The following is a 19,576-nucleotide window of genomic DNA, read 5'->3' on the forward strand; positions in this document are numbered from 1 at the left end:
ATCTGTTGAAAAAGAAAGTTAGGACTTCTCCTGGCCATCAGGTATAGCCAGCCATTACCTCCTCTCAGCACACCGGCTGCAGACAGGCCCAGCTGTGCACATGATGCGGTGCCTCTCTCCTCTGGCCAAAAACTCCAGGATCATGGTGAACTGTGTCCTACCTGCTCACCTCACGAAGGCAAAACACACGCAGCCTCAGATTATGGCCCAGACAACCCCCTCAGAGATGCAGACACCAGCAGGGTGCCCACAGAACCCTCCACTGAGGAAAACCCTGCACCTCAGGCGAAGTCCCTTCCTGATTGGCTAGCCTGCTCTGGAAGGTTCCAGAAGGCAGTGGAGCAGCCAATCATAGCTCTCGGAAGGGCTCTCTCCTCACAGCAGGCAGCCAGGCAGGCAGCCATGATGGGGGGAGCTCTCAGCACTTGCTGGACTTGCTGTTGGCCTCTGGCAGGACCTCTCTTGTAGCCAGGACCAGGCCACCCCAGCCCTTCTGAGCCACAGGAGTCCTGGAGCAGCTGCTGCTACACAGCGGGGCTGGCAACAGGCCCAGGACAGGCTGCGGAGGAACATCGCAGGATGAGGAGGTGGGAGGAGAGGGGCATTGCTGGGGGGGCATGGGGTGGGGGGACAGAGATATCAGGGTGCCTCTGGAACCCCCTGTCAGTGCTGAGACAAAGCCTGCTGGTGGTTGGCAACCAGGATAGCCCAGGTCTCCCTTTTCTTGTCCATTTACTGATAATGGTCCTTGACACTGTGGTAAGGACTGAGAGCTTGGGCACAAGCTCTGTCCCTTCCTTACTCCCCTGAAAATGGCCCATGTTTCTGCTCAAACTGGAGAGCTGCAGGGTTTCTGCTCTCAGTCTACAACTAATTCTAAAGAACTGCCAGGCAGGTCTATTTAAGCAATCATCCTTCGAGGAGGAGGTTGAGCTTGACCTCAAATAAGATTTCTTATAAAAACGTTTTCCCCAGAATTCCTTTTTCATCTAGGAACAAATAGGTAAGTCCCAAACTTAATCTTTTTATTTGGAAATGTGTAAACACTTCCTGTAGATATGCTCAGCATGGTATGTTATGCCTGCATCAAAACGATCTGGCTCGATTCAGCATTAAACCACATCCTCCCGCGCTGGCTGTGTGCCGTGTTCCTCCCTTGTGCAGCGCGTCCAGCCCCACGTAGCACTGCAGGCTGCACTAGCAAGAGAACAGACACGGAGCACTGTGGTAGACACAGGTGACCAATGAGCCGGACCCAGGGGGGATGTATGGCATGAGAACCTAAAGCATGTGTTTTCATAAAGAGCACTGGTAGCATAAGCAGATGTTGCCATTGAATAAGGCATTTTCATGTGTGTTAAACCAACTTTTTACTCAGCCTAACGCCAAAGCTATTTGAGTTTCTGCAACAGATGTTCACTTCCTCTCACACCCCCTCAAACTCCAAAACTTTCCATCCAGAAAGAAAGGCTTCCAAGGAAGCCCTCCTGCTTTCTGACAATCCCTGTCTCAGAGAAAAGGTCCATCTGTACTAAAGATGGGGATTTCACAGGAATTAGCCTGGAAAACATGGTCCAACAAAGGTAAGGAGCACCACAGACCTGCCGCTCTCAGGTCTGAATTCAGATGCATTTCTTTTGCTTGGTAAGTTAGTCACACATGCAACACTTTTAATTCTGGCATTAATCTCTATAAAACTGGCTGAGCTGTATGTTTTGCAAGCTGAGAATAACAATGAAGTTATTTTCATTTGTACTTTTAAATAATTTAGAGGCAGCAGAGTGCTGTAGTGAGGAAAGTGTTGACAGAGAAGAAGGTCTATTTCAAGTGTATTCCCTGGCAGTTAGTTAAATCTGTCACAGCCTATTAAAATCCACACACGAACTCCATCTGTATAGCTGGAGACCAACGGTGTAGTCTCACTCTTTCCTGTCACTTGTATCAGTTCCAATTTTACAACCTTTTATTTAATCCATCTCCTCCTTTTAACAGTTCGGCGCCTGTTAGATTGTCCCTAGCAGTACAAGCTCTACTATGGCACGCCCCGAATCGCTAACACCCGTCAGAGGGAAGGGCCTTTGCAAAGGCCTGGCAGCTTAACGATCGCACAGCCGCGCCTGCCGGGCGAGGCTGCGCGTCCTTTCCCGCCGGCGGAGGGGTCCGCGACCGCCGCTGTGCGCGCTGCGGCTGTGTGGCGCGGGGTGGCTCCGGGACACGGCGCGGGGGGCGATTGGGACGCGCGGCACGCCCCCGCGCGCCCCCCCCGCTCCCCCGCCAGCCAATCGGCCGCGTCCTTTCATTTGCGGCCGGGTGCCCCGCGCGCAGGCCGTGCTGGCGGGCACAGCCCCGCTCGCGCGCCGCCAACCTGATCGGCGCAGGATGTGGCTTCGCGGTGACGTCAGGGCCAGATGTTTTCCCAGGCCACGCCCCCGCAGGGGTCCGGGCGACTCCGAGGAGCGATAACGGGGAAAGCTTATTCTACTGTCACCGCGCAATGGAAGGACTGGGGAAACCGCACCTTTATTTTGTGGCGTTCTGGAAAAAACAGCATTAATTCATACCGCAAGCAACAAGCTGCCAGTGCCAGGATCTATCTGCTCCTCTTCTTCTCATGAATTGGACTTCCAGCGCTTTTTTGATTTAGGGACAAGCTGGGTGTGATCGTCACGAGCAAAGTGTGGTTTTGATGGCTGCTAAATCAGCCTTTACTTCTACAAAGAGATCTTGAGAAATAAGAGGGGAAAAGCTGATCACATAATCTTTTTAAAAAGAAAAAAAACAGTGGGGTTTTTTATTTGTTCTTTTTGTTGTTGTTGGTTGTTTTGTTTTCCTCCTCTCTCCTGTTTGGATTTCTCTTTAAACTTGTGAAAAATGGCAACAGCAGCATTCGTGGATCATTTTGCAGCAGAATGCCTTGTTTCTATGTCCAGTCGTGCTATTATCCATAGTCCCAAAGGGGAGCCTGATCCCCAACCTGATGCAGCAATAACTCCTTCATCGAATGGAGAAGATAAGCGGGAAGTCAGAGAAACCGGGAAAGACAATGGATCATCATTACTTGTGGTAGCTAGCATTTTAGCAGATCTGAACCAGCATGTACCAAACTCACACACTCTAAAGATGGAAAAAAATGAGACCTTTGGTATCGCAGAAAAAATACACATTTCTATTGCTCCTAAGGAGTTTGGGGAAGAAAGTGTGTCTTCGGCTGGTAAGCGTGGAGGAGGAAGAGCGGCCACACCTACTAGCCTGGCTGCAGTAACTGAGCCAAGCCCCAGACAAAAGAACAAACGCACGAGAAGCTGGACTGACCCTGGATCACCCCAGAAAAAGCACAAGTGCCCCTATGTGGGGTGTGAAAAAGTTTATGGCAAATCTTCCCACCTTAAAGCTCATCTAAGGACCCACACAGGTTAGTTACAATCCAGCCAGAGATTTATTTGTTACAGCTTGGTAATTAAAATGAGTGTTGAAAAAACAAAAGCAAACAAACTTATATTTGGCCACAATTATGGTTTCACCTCTCAGAACTCAGGCTCAGGAATACCAAACAACAACAACAAAAAAACCCTCTGGGAAGAAACCTTTACTAGGCATAGATTCAAAGCTAATGTTGCCCTTTTTTATTACTTAACGTCACAGGGAGTGGTGTGTGGGTCATCTGTGCGAATCGTACCAAGCTGTAATTTTTAGCTGCTAGCCTTCTTGTTCGGTGTATCTTCTACTTCCCTTTCTGATGCTTATTACCCTCCCCCACCTACTTTTCCCTACCCCATGCTCCTGTCACTACCTTTACACCAGCTTATCACTTCCCATACATCAGTACTCTTGATATGTTAAAATTAAATGTTCTAGAGGCACCTGAATGACTGTGTGTCTGTTTCTTTCTTTAGCAGACACTTGTGTGAAAGCTAGAGTAGGCATGAAGGCAGTTGGGAGGAGACATTTATCGTAAGCTTAGAGAGGGAACATAGGCAGTCTCAAAAAAGCTTTTAGTAGCTGGGTGAAACCAATTTTGAAAAAAATCACTTGAATGCAAACACTAACTTGTTCTGATGGGTATTCAGTGTTTGCTTCTTTGGTGAAGCCTTATCTGACCACATCTTTTCTTGCTATTATAATTTATGAGATACACACATAAAAGAGTGGAACTCTTTTAAGCACTATGAAAATTATGTACTGAGAATATTAGGAAGGCCATCTTGTAACAGACCCCATGACTTGCCAGACCTCATTCCTCTGGCTGGTGCTGGGGAACAGGATGGCTTCCAGTCAGACAGGGAGCACCAAAAATTGAGACCGATCTCTGCTGAAGGCACTGATCATAGCACATGTGGTGAGGCACCACACGGACTACACCAGGCTTGTACAAGCTGTTCCACTGAGTAATTTCAGACAACAAATTAGTTTACTAAGATCTATGGTCAGTTCACTGAGCACATTAACACAAAGATCCTTAGAACTAAACATGACCTAATGGCTCTTGAACAGTTTTAGTTCAGAGGTGGCAGCCTCACCCACACCTCTTCAGTGTGCCTTCAGCTTTTCCTGCTGTCTTCCTGAAATAAAGCAAGAGCCCTTCTAAACTGAAGGTGTGTTTTGCTCTCTGTGGAAGACAAGAAAACCCCATCCAATCTGAGCATATGGCTGGATAATTCACTGTGCCGACAGCCAAAGGAATAGCGTGTTCCTGGCAGCCCAGGCAGCCTGCCCTGCTTTGCACTGTGTAACTGCTTTTTGCCTCCTTGGGAGTTACACAGAAAAGGTACTTCCACTTGGCTTGCAGGGAATTGTCTCCACTAATTTTCAGTTCTCTTGCTTTCTTATTTCTGGCATTTGCTGCTATCCTAGAAGTGCAAGATAAATTTAGCAGTGTTTCTGGGCTCCCAAACCAACTAGAGCGCAAAAAGGGGAACTCCTGTCCTTGATAAAAAGCAGAGGGCTGGGCCATGCCCGCCCTGCGGGGAGAGGAGAGGGAGGGCCGGCCGGGTGGGGAGTGTCGCTGCGCGCTGCCGGCTGAACCGAGTCATTCGAGGACGCTGGCTTGTCTCCAAGTTCTCTGTTTTGTTTTTTAACTCTTCATTTCCTGTATTTTTTCCAGGTCTATAGGACTTAATTGGTTATTACAGTAGCTAATATAACTGAGAGAAGAGGGTGCGTGCGTGTGTGTGAGAGCTAAAGGAAAAGCAGGGAAGGAACGGGCTTTGCCCTGGGAGTGGCAGGACCCTCGGGGACTAAAGCTTCTTTGTTTTCTTGCATCTCCAGTGTCTGTGTGGGAAGCTTTAAACAAAGCTGCCAAGTTTCCCTCTTCACTGGCAACAGGTCTGTCTCTGTTTGAACTGAGTTTTAAACAGGCTTAAAATGCCTCTTGTCTTGCAGAGTGTTTTCTAAGGTCTTTGAATTTTTTTAGTTCTTTAAAAGAAATTGTGACAGGCTTGAAAAAAGTTTATATGACACTAGGAGTTAAGCTAACAGAACAAGCGTGACGTCCAGGACTGGCAAATGTCTGTTTTTATGAAACACGTAATAGGTTTTACTGATTGAGAACAAGGGTTTGGGTCTCCTCGGCTCTCCAGTGGTCCTGAACTAGTTAAGTAACATGTACATATCAGTCTGTCCATCCGTTGAATGGACAGGGTGATGGCTATCCACTCCACCAAGCAGTGGTGAAAGTACTCCAGGCAGACATGGCAAGGTGCTTTAAACAGCTACCCCACTGACTTCCAAACCTGTTTACTAAGAAACAATCAAAAACTTCTGCTGTGGAGTGGAACTTTTTCCATGTGCCGTATGACCAGATGAGCTGATATTTAGGGGTGAACTGAAGGCTAAGAAGATACTGATAATAGTGCTAGAGATATTTGAATGGCGTAGTTTATGACCTGCTTTAGAAACTTGCTTGCCTTTGTATGCTACTATGCTCAGAAACTAAAGGCTTTGCTCTTCATGCTTGCAGGGAGGACAGAGTAGATCATTTGGCTTATGGTGTGGCAAAGAGATACAGAGCCTTCCGAGTACTGTTGGGCCAAATCCAGTCCACATTGGTAGGGACCAAAGACTGATATTATTTTCCAGCTGTTTGGTGCCCTGTGTGAAATCCTGATAGTTACACCTAGAATTCAGTGCTCAAACACCGAAAGCAAAAACCATAGTGCAGAGGATAATAATTATCCTATTTAAACCAGAAGAGACAAGATGGAACCACCAAGGAAGCAGCATCTGCCTTTTGTCCTTAGGCCCTTGTTCCAAGTACTGTGTTTTAGAATTAAGTTCTCTTTTACAACATAATGTGCTAGAACAATCCATAGTTTCTTGTGTTTGGTACACTAGCGGTTAAGCTATCTCAGCCTTATGAACACATCGTCTTTATGAAATCAACAAATCCTTGAACCAGGCAGAAAACATAAGTCACCAAAATCTTTGCCGTTCTCTCCACCAGCTTTCAAATCCTTCCCCTCCCCCTAGGTTTCTTTTCATGTTTATGTTTTCCACCCTGCTCTCTCACTGGATGTCCTGGTGTTCAACGTGATCGTCAGCCACAAAGCCCTTGAAGTTTTAATGTTTACCAGAAGGTTATATTTAGTGTCAGTGGGTAGATGTCAAGTCCAAATTCTTTTCCACTGCGGTCCCTGTGGACTTCAGAAGCTGTGTTGTGATCCAAAGACATTGCACCCTGTTTATCCTGAGCTATATTGATCCCATTGATACAAAAATTTCACTGGCACATGGGTTTTAAAAAATCCTCTCCACTCCTGAGAAAATTCCTAAACACAAAGGACTTTCAGAAAATCAGATAAACCGTTTACATGACAAAGTTCTCCTTTCTCTAAGCAGGTCTTTCAGCATGGGGTCACTAGGAAGGTTTGGAAATTCTCCGGAGTCACTGGAAAGCAGTTTGTCTCTTTTGATGCATCAGTGGAAAGAGTGCAGAGCATAATAGCCATCTACAGGCTACAACGTCATAAAGCATTGTCCACACCCACTATGTTCTCAGAGGCTATAGAGAACCCCAACTTATTGTGCTTACCACGTGTTTATATGCAGAGAAAAACTGATTGGATTTTGGGCAGGGATCATGAGAATCCTATGTACTGCAGCCCCCCCCACCAATCACTGCAACCTTTTAGCCATCCTCATTAGCATGCCATCATGAATGCAGAGAAAGCATAAAATAAACCTTCATTTAATTCCATTGAAATGTCCTTCTAAACTCACTAGTTCTGCTTGCCAAGCAGTACATCATAATGCAGAAACAGCTTTTCAATCATCAGAACTAAATGTGTTTGTACAAATTAACAAAAGCTAAGGAGGTGTGGCCACCAGTCTGGGTCTGGAGTCTTACTATGGTAAAGTCTTGCAGTGAAACAAACTTGGGGGCTGGGTGGCTTAACAGCAGCCCCTCTGTACTACGGCTAAACTAGGTGACTTCTATATGGCTGTCAGGCCATCCTAATTGTATTATCCTTGCTCACAGATATCAGGACTCATCCAAGAGAAAGTGGTCAAGACCTTTTGTTGCTCTCTAGCTGGCAGAGTGAGCTTAGGCAGCTGCATATTCAGCCTGCTTAACCTTGCAGTTATGGAGAATATGTTAATTGTTATCTGTTGTTCTTTTTAGTCTAACCCTTATTAATGAAATATTAGCAGATTTGAAATAGGCAGAAAAGACTGACTCACTTCTATTCACTTGTAAAGAAATTTCAATTTCTTTACATTAAATCTCTCTAATTGCATTTTTGAGGACAACACTAATGAACCCATACAAAAAAAAAGCAAACTTTTTCTGTTGACTTTGTAACTGGTATCCATCCTCTGAGCCTCCAGCTAGCCTGCTCCCAGATGCTGGGACTGAATGGGAAGCTGTGCTTCCTCTGAACAAGATGCCACAAGGAATTAGAAAGGCCTTTCCCAAATGCTCATTTCCCATGGGCAAGAGTACAGACTACGTAAATTTGGCCCTCTGCAGGTTGCTTAGCAATTTCAGTTTTAGTGGCTAGGCCTCCTGGTTTTGACTTCTTGTGTTAAAAGTTAGAAACAGCTAGCTGGCTCCACATGCCTATGACACTGTCATACACCCAGATTATCAGAAGGCTCCAGGATGCCTCTAGGCCACTCTGTCCCATAATGTTTTTCTGCTGCCTTCCACCTCCTCTCTTTACTGAGTGCATCAAAATCTTTCTCTAAGGTTTTTCTCTGAGATGGGCTCATGTGGTAGCATCAGGACAGCTTCAAATGCCAGCCTCGTGAAACAGCTGTCTTTCCAGCCTAAGCCACAAACATTCTTTCTCAGTGTTAAATAGTTCAGCAGCCTGCTCCTGCATTTTTCTGAAAACTGATGGTCTTAAATGTCTTTTAATAAGCCTGCATTTTTAAAAACAATACAAAACTGCGAAGCATTGTTTTTGTTTGCTCTGAAAGAGCTCTGCAACTCTTTTCTTAGTTCCTCTAAGAAAGTTTCAACACATTAAAAAAACTAGTCAGTTGAAAACAAAACAACTTCACTTACAGCCCTGCCTAAGTCCTCACTCTAACACACAATTCCAAAGAATAAAGTTATTAGTTAAAAGTTTAGATCCTAAGCCTAGAACAAACAGTCTGCGTTCATTGAAGATACCAAATAAAAAGCACATATGCTGAAATAAGTACAGGGCATAAATTTCTTAAAAAAGTAAGCAAGTTTTAAAACTTAACTTTTTCAGAAGGAGCTCAAGTCAGGAAGAAAGCCAGAACTACTCCTACTCACTCCTTTTACCTGACTAGTTCAGGATTGAATAATAGGATTCAGTTAATTCAGCTGCAAAAGAGTGAGGATTACATTGGTTGCATGGAAAATCCAATTGGCTGGCACACACCTGAGTAGTATTAGCTACTAGAGAGAACTAAATCACCTGATAATCATACAGGTTTTTCTGTGAAAGGCTTCCTTTCCCTCCTCTTTCTCCCCAGTCTTTATGGAGATCTTAATAATGCAGAAATCACAGAAATAAAGCTTCTGGTAATAATTAACAGGGTTTAGCTAGTGTAGCTAAAAAGCCTCTAAAGAAAAGCTGTACTTATAGTTGTCATAACTGTGATGGAGAAAGGGTCTACTATGAAAAATACTCTCTTCTTTTTCTCTCTTCACCATTGTATTTGAAACAGATATATTCAGCATAGCTACATATTTTCTTTCCATAGTTTTTCACCACTTTTCTGCTCCTTGCTTTTTGCTGAGTGAGGAGGGAAGAAGATTATAACAATCTGTTTAAAGGACAAATGAGCATTGCTTTGAATTTGAGAGGACACACAAGGTCGTGTTTGGACCGAAACATACTCAGTAAACCAGAAAAAAAAACATTGAAAGAAAATGAATCCATTTGTGACTTCCTTAATTCTTTGGCAATCACAGTTTGCTGAGACTAAGACAGTTATTGAGACAAGTCTAGCTCAGGCAGTGACTTGCCAACTTGTGTGACCTGTGATCTTACTGTAATCGAGCAGAGGGTAATTAACAAAAAATATCCCATCTACTACAGCTGTTGCAGTCAACATCATTAACAGTGTTCAGAGACTGCCTTTTCTATACTGTGAAAACTTTGGGTATCTAGTGAAAAATCAGAAGCTTCATAGAATTCTCTTTCCACAAGCTGTCTGCCTTTAAGCATGGAGGTGGTATTTGGGTCCAGTGTAATGAGACATATTAATATTGCAAGTGGTGAGGATGGATCACCTTCCAGTTGTTTTCCTCATCTGAGACACTGGTAGCAGCACTTTTCTTCTCAGTAGCAAGACCAGCAAACAAACTTTTTAACGAATGGATTATTGCAATTGATAGCTTTGTTTGTATTGGAAACTAATCACAACCTTATGGAAAAAGTATTCTAAATGATCTGTATATTTTTCTGCAGTAGCACATACTTCTTTGCAGGACACTATAAAGTATTTATATGTGGCATGAGTTGTGCATAAACAAATGTTTTGCTAAACTGGAGTTCTTTATGAAACAAACTCACAATTGGATTCCATCTGAAAAGAAAGCACCTTTAACCATTTAAAATACAACTGTTGCATTGTGTTATTGCCTGGCTGAACATGGTTATGGCACGTCCAAGAGCAGAAACCTGGAACTTGTTTATATTGGACATGTGGTTTCTAGTTCTGTTTTATAAGTTAAGCCTGTTCCACCTTCTTCCCTACCCGCTTTCAGTCTTGGATCAGCTGTTTGGAAGTCAGTGCTGACAGAGCCAAAAAAGTACTCTGCTGTTCAAATGCAGGACAACCTTTGAAGGGTCCTTTCTCTAGAATTTCTATAGGTATACTTTTTTCCTTTGTTACCCACTTGGCTTTTATTAGGTAGATTCGCATGGGCAGTGAGATCATTATCTTGCTGTGTTCAGTTTAACAATAGCTAGACAATGTGGGTTATTTAAGTACAGGCACTGAAGTCAGACACACATATCCTGTATTTTTCAGGTCTTGCAGATTCAGCAGATCTTACAGGGCCTCCACTTAATATAAACGAAAAGTTTTTAAAAGTTCAGAGTGCCACTGTTGTAATTACTGGTAGAAAAATGACCTCAGAAACTTTTTTGCAGCCCTAACATAAAAAAGCATTTGCTAACCAGGAACTTGGCACAAGTCAAATAGTATTAAAGTGAGCATATCCTGAAATGACCTCCAGTGCAAAAAAATATTTTCTGTAATCAGTTACAGCACTTTCATAGTGCTTTCAGGAATTACAGGCAAAGTATTTGTAGCTGGGTATCTGTTGATATTGCCGACGATGGATCAATAAGATATCTTTGATTTATTGCACACTTCATTTCTACCAGACTGCTCTCTATGATTTGGTTTTAAGTTATATGAAGTTTTGGAATAGAAGCACCTGAAAAATTCTCATGAGAGAGCATTGTGTTGCTGCTACGTGTTTTGCACCTTTTTGTCTTCTTTGGTCCTGCAGCCAGCTAGAGGATCCCTGGACAGCAAATACACAAGCGGAATGGGTGTGCTGGTTATGTAGGCTGCACTGCCTTCAACAGCAGCTTTTAAACCTGGTCAAGGAGAGAGGCAGAAATGCTAACCACTTAGTTCCAGCGTAAGATCAGCTGAGGTGCAACAGCCCAAAAGGATGTATTGAGCTTTTAAAACTAAACAGCTGTCAGTATTTCTACCAGAAGAACTTACAGTGGAGCCGGGTGAGAAGGGTTAGAACATGATAGCCTAGTCCATCTTCAGATGTTTCCTGTGAAATTTTGCTGAAATAATGAGCTGTTTGTTAATAGATCAAGGAAATATTTAGTTTGCATTTTGAGGGTAAATAAATGAAATTACATTAATGCAAATTTGCATACTAGACCGGGCTTCATAGATGCTTGCAACACATCACAGTGCATATGAACTTTTTGCTTTCTTAATGTGGTAGTTTAGGATCCTGCTATAACAAATATGAACAGGGATGCAGCTAAAATCTCACTGAACCACAGACATATTCTTGTTATATATTGTGGGGACTTACTGAATTTAAATTTGCATTTTAAATGCCAGCAGAAAGACTGCAGACTAGCATTAATACATCATTGCCTTCACAGTTTTTGATTGTTCTGGCAACTGATATATTTTCCAAAATCAATGTGAAGTGTATACAGCTTTCTTACACGTCTATGTGAAAGTCTGATAGAGCACTGAGAGCCCCTCTAAGTCAATGGAAATTTCCATTTGGTGTATACATGTCCATACAAGCAGTGCCAATAGAATGTTGGCAGATGGCTAGTCTTATTGTATAATAAATCCAGGGTATATTAGCAAAGAACATGGCCAAACCAAAACTGAATTTCTTAGATACCCCAAAGGTTTACACCTCCGTCAGGATTCTCATTGATACATATTCCCTGCTTTGTACAGAGATGTACAGTATTTGCAGCTTCCATTACTCCAACTTCCATCATTCTTTGAAACAACTGAATTATTCTCATTAAGATTTTAAATATAGTCTTTCTCAGATTGGCAACAACCAAATTCCAACTGAAATAGAAATATATGAGCAAAATTATGAGCAATCAGAAAAGCAAATGCTTTGGAATTTATAGATGCCCCTATATACTATTATTAGCATAAATACACCTGTAAGAAATGGATTTAAAAGCTCATTTTTTCAACAAATGGCTGAAAAGATGTAAAATTTGGTCACAGGATAAAGTAATTCTATACTATGGGTTTCATAGATGCTATGGTGTGGATTTAGTAGAATCAGTTTTACTTCAAGATCTATGATATGACAGACAAGACTATCTCTAGCTAATCACCTATACCTTGTCTTAAAAAAAAAAATCTGTCACTGTCCCTAATAAGGAACACTTATTTAGTTAGTTATTTATTTAAGCACAGAATTTTGTGTTTCATTTGGAAAGCACTTCCTCTGCCCACCACTTGCACATGTAGTAATATATGTGTTGATAATATACATAAAAATGCTTTTGCACAGAGTTAAAGATCACTTATTGTGAACCCTAACTCTGATTCTGTCCCTCCTTCATTTGCTGATGAGGCTTTGAAGGGGGAATAGGGCTGTAGATTAGACAGGTAGATTAACTCAGCATTGCTCAAATACTGGGACATGCTGCCTGGAGGGAGGATTCTTCCTCTCTTCACTATCTCCAGCTATTTCCTGCTCTGCAAGAGTAGCTGATACTGTTGAAAATACAAGTTTTCAAATGGCAGACAGGTATGATGGCTGCCAGAGCTTGTAGCGGGCCTGAAACAGTACCTTTAGGAGGAAAAATGTCTCAATTCATAACAGTGAGTTTTAACAGATGCTACTGAAGGTATGTTAGAGGTTTGGCGTCTATCTATGGTATTCAGTCCCACTACTTTCCGGTCAGTTTCATCTATGATATAGATCCCACATAATCTGCACACTTTCAAGGCCAGAGAACTGAAGAAGATTGTTATATTTGCACCATAAAAATCTGTTTAAAACTGTTAAAGTAAAAGGAAACTGTACACATGTATCACAACTCCTCTGTAATTGTGATAACCATGATTTATGAAAGATCTGTAGAAGCACAGATATATGAGTGGGAATGCAGCTGAATGTTGCAGGAACACAATGGCACTCACGATTCATTCTACTACAGTTATATTCTATGCCTTTCTTAACACCTCATCTGCAAGTAAGTTCAGGTATCACACAAGACCGGGGTAATGATCCATGCTGAAAGACTCTTTCACCATTTTTCTACATTTTCCTTCCAGCTTAAGTGAGTTTTGCTGTGTTGGTATCTCCTTTCATTCTATGGGACAGTATCATTAATGGCACCATCTCATTGACCAAATCGGACATGATTTAAAGCAGCATCTGTTGGAGTATGTGAAAGCCTAACTTCTGGAGAGATATTTTAATTAACAACTCTCGTGGGTAGCTTTCAGAGGATGACATGGTTGGGCAGGTTACAATATCATCTTTGCTGTGCTCACTGAAGTAAGCAAACATTGTACAACAGCTGGCACAAATGCTTTACCATGGACCTTGTCCCAGACTTCTACAGCTGGGAGAAGTACAGATGAAATATGTTTAGGAACATGATCGTCAGACACCTTATACTGTATAAGGTGATAATTTATGAAGCTCTCATTATATAATGCAGAGCCAAAGCTGCAATGAGAAGCAGGTTTTAAACACTGCTTGTCAAACTACAAATGTTCAGCACCAGAATCTTCTAAGCAAAGTTTCAGGCAGTCCCCAAAGGGCAGGTTTTGTTTGTTTGTTTTTAATTGTAATTCTGTTTCTTACCCTAGTTTCAGTATATGGAATTGATGAATGCTTCTGGTAAGCAGTGTAGACTAAGCAAACATATTTTCACTCCAAGTGTAAACTCTCTACTGATTCACACCACAGGATCCTAGATGATGAAGGACTATTAATTTTTAAAGACTTTTTTGCTAACATTGCTTAATGGTGAAAACCCATGTAGAACTCACCTGTTTTCTCTGCATTTCTGCATGTGATATTTTTAAGTAGAGCTGCCTCTGGAGAAAACAATATCACTGACCTTACTAAACCAAAATAATTTCTGTAATAATACACTATTTTAAACCTACATCTTTGACTCTATACTTCCTTTCCCCTATAATTTAATAGAATAATAATAAAGATTTGAGTACTTTCCCACCTGTCAGTCTAACACCAAACTTTTCAGTGAAACAATCCTTCTCTTCATTTGTCCTTATGTTGATTGGTGTTCTTATAGACTGTTTAGAGGAACATAATTCAATTTTTATATGCGATAGACTAGTCCCTTTTGAATATACAAACCACTATATTATTTTTTGTCACTAAGGCAAAACTTACTAAAATTCAATTTTTGTCACAAATAATGTAATAGGTTATGAAAAAAGGTCTGAGAATGCTATCTGGCTGGTGCTTTGCTTTTGTGATGAGTTCTTGGGGAAACAGCTGTACTTTCTTAGGATGTATCATCAATAGCCTGCTTTGTGCTGCTAAGTCTAGTGCTGTGGGCAAGTTACAGGCTGTTTTGGAAAAGCATATGACACCTGTGCTGAACTTCTGAGCATGTTTGCTTAAAGCTTCTTTCCATGAGCCAACTCTGGTTTTGTGTATAGTGTACCCTTGAACGTTTCCAAGTTTCTGGATTACATTTCTGTGTTATACACCATAAACTAGGTATGATGACTGTTGTTTGCAAGAGACTAAGACTCATTTGGTATAAGGTGGGTTTTTCTGGTGTTTACATTAAAATTGTTGCTTAAATGTTTAGACTAATTTCTTGCAGTAAAGCAAGGAACTGATATGATTGATACACTTGATAGTTTTTCTCCTTGAATGCAGTGGAGGAAATGAGCTCCACTTACTTGCAAAGAAATCCAAGTTACTATGGAACTATTTTCTTGCCCAAGTAATGGTAAAGAGTCTGTAACATTCTCATGGGTGCTCTGCAAGTTCTGTGGTATTCCCTTTATGCAGAAGTGATTGTGCTAGCATACTTTTCATTTGAGTATGTTCATGGCAGTTTCAAGGACAAATACAATAAGAACAGCAATTAACTCCCATTGAACAACTGTTTTTCACTTGGAAATCAGACTTTGTTTTTTTTATTATCTAATTAAAAAAAAAGAAAAAAGGTCCTAAGTCAAGCTTGTGTTTGACTCTTCTGATTATAAGACACAGTTGCAGCTCCTTCTGTACCTTCTGTACAGAACTCCGCTGACTCATCAGTAGTCAGTGAGTAATCAACTCTAATCTGTCCAGTTTCTGTGTTAGTTTCTGTGTGGATGTTCCTTGTGTCTAGTTCCTTCTCCCATCTATTAAAGCATGGGAACAGGCCCTAGCCACCTCTCCCAGAGTGGTGAATTTATTCTCTTAACAGCATTTACAGCCTTAAGTAATAGAACCAAGGGGTTACTCTGAAAGGTGATTTACAGATGTGCATCTATGAGCATGCAGGCAGCTCTGTGTATACAGCTTTACAGTGCTGAGGTTATGTATCTTCTGCAAAAAATAGTAAACACATACCCCTTTGTGTGCATTTTTCCTAAGACTAAGATTTTCTCTTGTCCTGTATTCACAAAGAGTAACAATCTGGAATTTGAGCTGTAAAAACTTTTCCTTTTAAAAAGAAGTAGAAACAGGTTTCAAAGAAATGAGTGACATTCGAGGTCGAAGTACTTTGTGCATCATGTCTTTTGTAGGAATAATAATGTGTCCTGTTTTGCACTGTCAAGCTGCAACAGTAGTAGTCGGATCATCTCAGTCCCCCAAAGCTAATTCAGGATACAACACAGCTCATGAAGCTGCAATTCCTGATTGCTTTTATTTAGTCAGTCTGTTGTAATAGAACCTCCTAATTACTCAAGTTTATGAGCCTTGCAGCTCTGTATACTGCAAAGGAAGACAGGTTCAAATGGTTTTGTAGTTCCCAGATTTAGAACTAAATTGACTGGGAGTCCAAATGGACATAAGAACAGCTGGGAACTTCTATAATATTTTTCAAAGTAAAAATTATGTCCCCTGCATAAGGTTTTAGAGCTAGCCTGCAGACTTACATGGCAGGGATATCTTTTAGAATTTTTATTTTAAAATAATGTGCATTGCCTATTATATTTCACAGAACTTTTCCATCACAGGAAGCTTCTGAAAAGTCTTTGGCCACAGTAAAATCCTGTATATTGCTAAGTATTTCATTAACCCCTCTGATTTGGGCATACAAAATGTGGTCAACTAATTTCCTGCATAAGCAAGAAACAGGTGCACCATCTCAAAAAGGCAGAAAGGCCAGCAGGTTTCCTCTCCTCACCCAAAAAAGCAGGCCTATTAGAGAGTAGACCTGCTCACTTCTTAAATGAAGCAGAGCAGAGCATGAATAAATGTGCCTCAGGCGCTAGTAATTTATGTTTTGGTAAGTAACAGGGATCTTTCTACTAGAGCTTTTCTGCCTTTACAGCAACTGCATTTTTACATGATATGTATGACCTGTACAATTCAGAATCTCTGCTAAGGAATCACTCACACAGTAAAACATTAAGAGGATTTTCAGGTGCTTATAGAGAAAATGGTGGCTGCTGGGCAGCCTTTCTAGCATAATTCAAATGTATAAACCACATTCTGTAGTTAGACATTACAAAACAGTCTAGCGTTAAAACCAGTTAAGGCAAGCAATGAAGACATGAGCATGGCATGCAAGGCAAAACAGAGTTCTAGTTGATAAAGAGGCCATTCTTCTATATCATTTGGTAAAAATCAAAATAGTAAAGGTGTTCCTTTTAATACTACTTCAAAACAAGAAAGTATTGAAAGTAGTACTTTTCTTTTGAACAAAAGGAATCCAGTTGATTTCTGTATGATGAGATAGTTGCCTCAATAGTAGTGGTGTTTTCAAAGTTATATATACCAAGATGCCCTTGACAAAGCTGTCTTTGAAATATGTCCATATTCTATTTAAGATCTTAGCTTTTCAGTTATGTTTCATATTGAGAGTCACACTCAGATGACTGTCTCCTCACTTGTACTCCTCTGCAATCACATAGTTCATTCATTCATTTCCAGCACTCACCATGGCCTCTCTCCTACGCCATGACCCCACACGTCACACACAGCTGGTGAGGCCAGTCTCCCTAGTGACCCTGCAACCTGCTATCCTACAAAATTATTGTAAAACATGGAGAGGCAGTGGAAGCTAAGCTGCATATAGGGTGTGCTATACTGTGGGTCTCAATGCTCAGATAAATGGTGCATTAGCAGTGGTGCTCCTCTTTGCAGTCTAATAAAACAGCCTTCTCTCCTGTCACATGATGTACCCCCCTCCATGGGACTTGTTGATGCCTGAAGTCTTGCCGGCTTAGTGAGGAGTTGTTTGGCAAGTCTGTGTAAGGAGGAAGGCTAAGGGAATTTCATTGCAACATCTCATTAATAGCCATTTCTTTCTATTTTGTATAGAATATGACCAAGGTGATAACACATGCTCTCAGAAATTATTTGAGACATTGGATAGGAGCCTGATTTTTCAGAGAACTGCCTGTTTATCCCTACGGGTTAATTCCAGTGATTAAAACGTTAAGACAGCCAAAATTAAAAGACAACCTGATCAGTGATAATTGTTGAGAACCTTCTGCAATTTATTTTCTGCTTATATATGAGAATGAGGCCTAGATGTGTGTGTGCTTACACACATTTGTAGTTTTAAAGCACTAACACATAGAAAAGATGGGAAAACAAGATGAAACTAGAAATGGTCATGTAACAGATGCTGTTTTTTTCTTTCCGTACAGCTGTGGTTGAAGGAGACTGCTAGATGGGGAGATGCAAAATAAATGGGGAAGGTATTGTCAGAATAGAACATTTGAGACTTCCAAGAGTTGACTGTTCAACTGCAAATATTATATTTTCTAAAAAGCTGACCTGCTTTAACAGTGAGCGTATTAGAATATCTGTTATCATAGAATCAGTTTTCTTTATTGAAAACAAAAACCTGAATCCTGGTTTGAACAGGAAGTGTGGCTTTACAATCTACGCAGAAGATTTTCTGAAGTGTATGCAATGGGTTTATACATACCTTGAATGGTAGCTGCCCGGTGTCAAGCAACAGACTTACTATTTGATTACTAACCCATAAAACTACTTTGCAGAGCTGCCCCTTCTCTGAGGCTGGATGCTCTCTATTGTCATCGGCTGATGCTGCTCATAAACTACTTCAGCACCGCCTTACTCTCTGGCACAACAATCCATTCAGAATGAGAATAAAAGGAAATTTTGACTCCTTCCTCCATATAGTTGCAATAAACTCTCAGTATCAGATTTTTCACTGAGCTTTACAGCTTTAGCTGTACTCATAAATGCTGAAGTCTCATGTTTCATGCATGCTGTGTTACTGTGAGGTTGTTGATTAAACAGTTGAAAAGTTCACAAACATTTCACAGTTACAGGCCAAAGGCAACTTCACTAACTTCTGTTTGCTTGGCTTCTAGCAAAATGAAATCTCATCCTGTCCCCAAATCCTGGTAGATGCTGTGCACATAAAATGTCGTAACTTACCTGCAATGTCTATTCATGCCAAAGTACATGGACTTCAGTTGGAGGCAGATGACATTGTACATCTTCCAAAATTCAGATAAATGAAATACAGGTTTCAGTTTAGATGAAAAATCCTGTAGTATTTTATATTACATAGCAGGACAACCCTTCGTTAATTTGATAAGACTTGCCTTTACAGGTGCTTTTCTGGTTTTAGTAGAATAATAAAAAAATTTGTTGATATGTCAACAGAGAAAAGACTGATTCATGGGGCTATAAGATTCCTTCTTTGCAGTTATTCACACAAGTACTGGGTAAAGCTCATGGAGCCAAAGTTTCATAGTTTCATTATTAATTCACCCACAATTCACACCAGATCAATATAATTTGTCATTACCTATTTAATTGCTCTCCCACTTAAAACATTTAAATTGTTATAGCAGAGATGAGGAACATTACCATGCAATTTTTTATGAAAGCCACCACAAAAATTTTTTGTGAGAAAGCAGTCTGAACCACTACAGAGGTTGTTTCTGTGTTCATCATACAGACAGGGCTGGTTTGTGATGTTTCAGTTTGATTTCAAACATCATTGCGATTCAAGCATATTCGGGTTCAGGCTTTAAGGTTTGAACTAGCTTTTAAGTTCCTACCACCGACAGTGATCAGAACTCAGATAAATTAAAACTCAAGACCATCTAAGTAAGCTAACCAGAATTTTCCAACAAGGACTAGAAAACAGAATTTTCAGGTAGAGAGAGGAGGCCCTTGGGTTGGTAGAAGAGCAAGGAATAAACTGTGTCCCACATTGAAGGCTGAGGAAAGATAGGTCATCACATTGATCAAAAAAGGAGCACAGTTATCTGTGGATATACCTTTGCAAGGGAATCTCCAAAGCAGCAGTTATAACATTTAGAAGTCACTATGTTGCATTTTTGGTTCCTGGCATTCAACCCATGTATACCTACTGGTTAATTCTGCTATGCGTGTGATTTTCTGTGTAAAGACCACACAATTGGGAATGAATGGCTTGACAGGCTGTCAGCTCTGTTGGGATGTAATCCTAGGTTTCAA

The 19,576-nt window shown here is 41.2% G+C and overlaps 1 protein-coding gene across 1 annotated transcript in view; it reads left to right on the plus strand.

The window, feature by feature from the left end:
• The first annotated feature begins 413 nt into the window (after positions 1-413).
• The window catches only part of KLF13 (KLF transcription factor 13), a 31,150-nt gene continuing 11,987 nt past the window's right edge, over positions 414-19,576 (plus strand). Inside the window, exons 1-2 of the mRNA XM_080350979.1 lie at positions 414-587; positions 1,993-3,412. Coding sequence (XP_080207105.1) covers positions 2,872-3,412 — 541 coding nt within the window. The 5' untranslated portion in view covers positions 414-587; positions 1,993-2,871. The remainder of the gene's footprint in view (positions 588-1,992; positions 3,413-19,576) is intronic.

This window comes from Nesoenas mayeri, assembly GCF_963082525.1.
Source record: "Nesoenas mayeri genome assembly, chromosome: 11".
In the NCBI taxonomy this organism is placed as follows: domain Eukaryota; kingdom Metazoa; phylum Chordata; class Aves; order Columbiformes; family Columbidae; genus Nesoenas; species Nesoenas mayeri.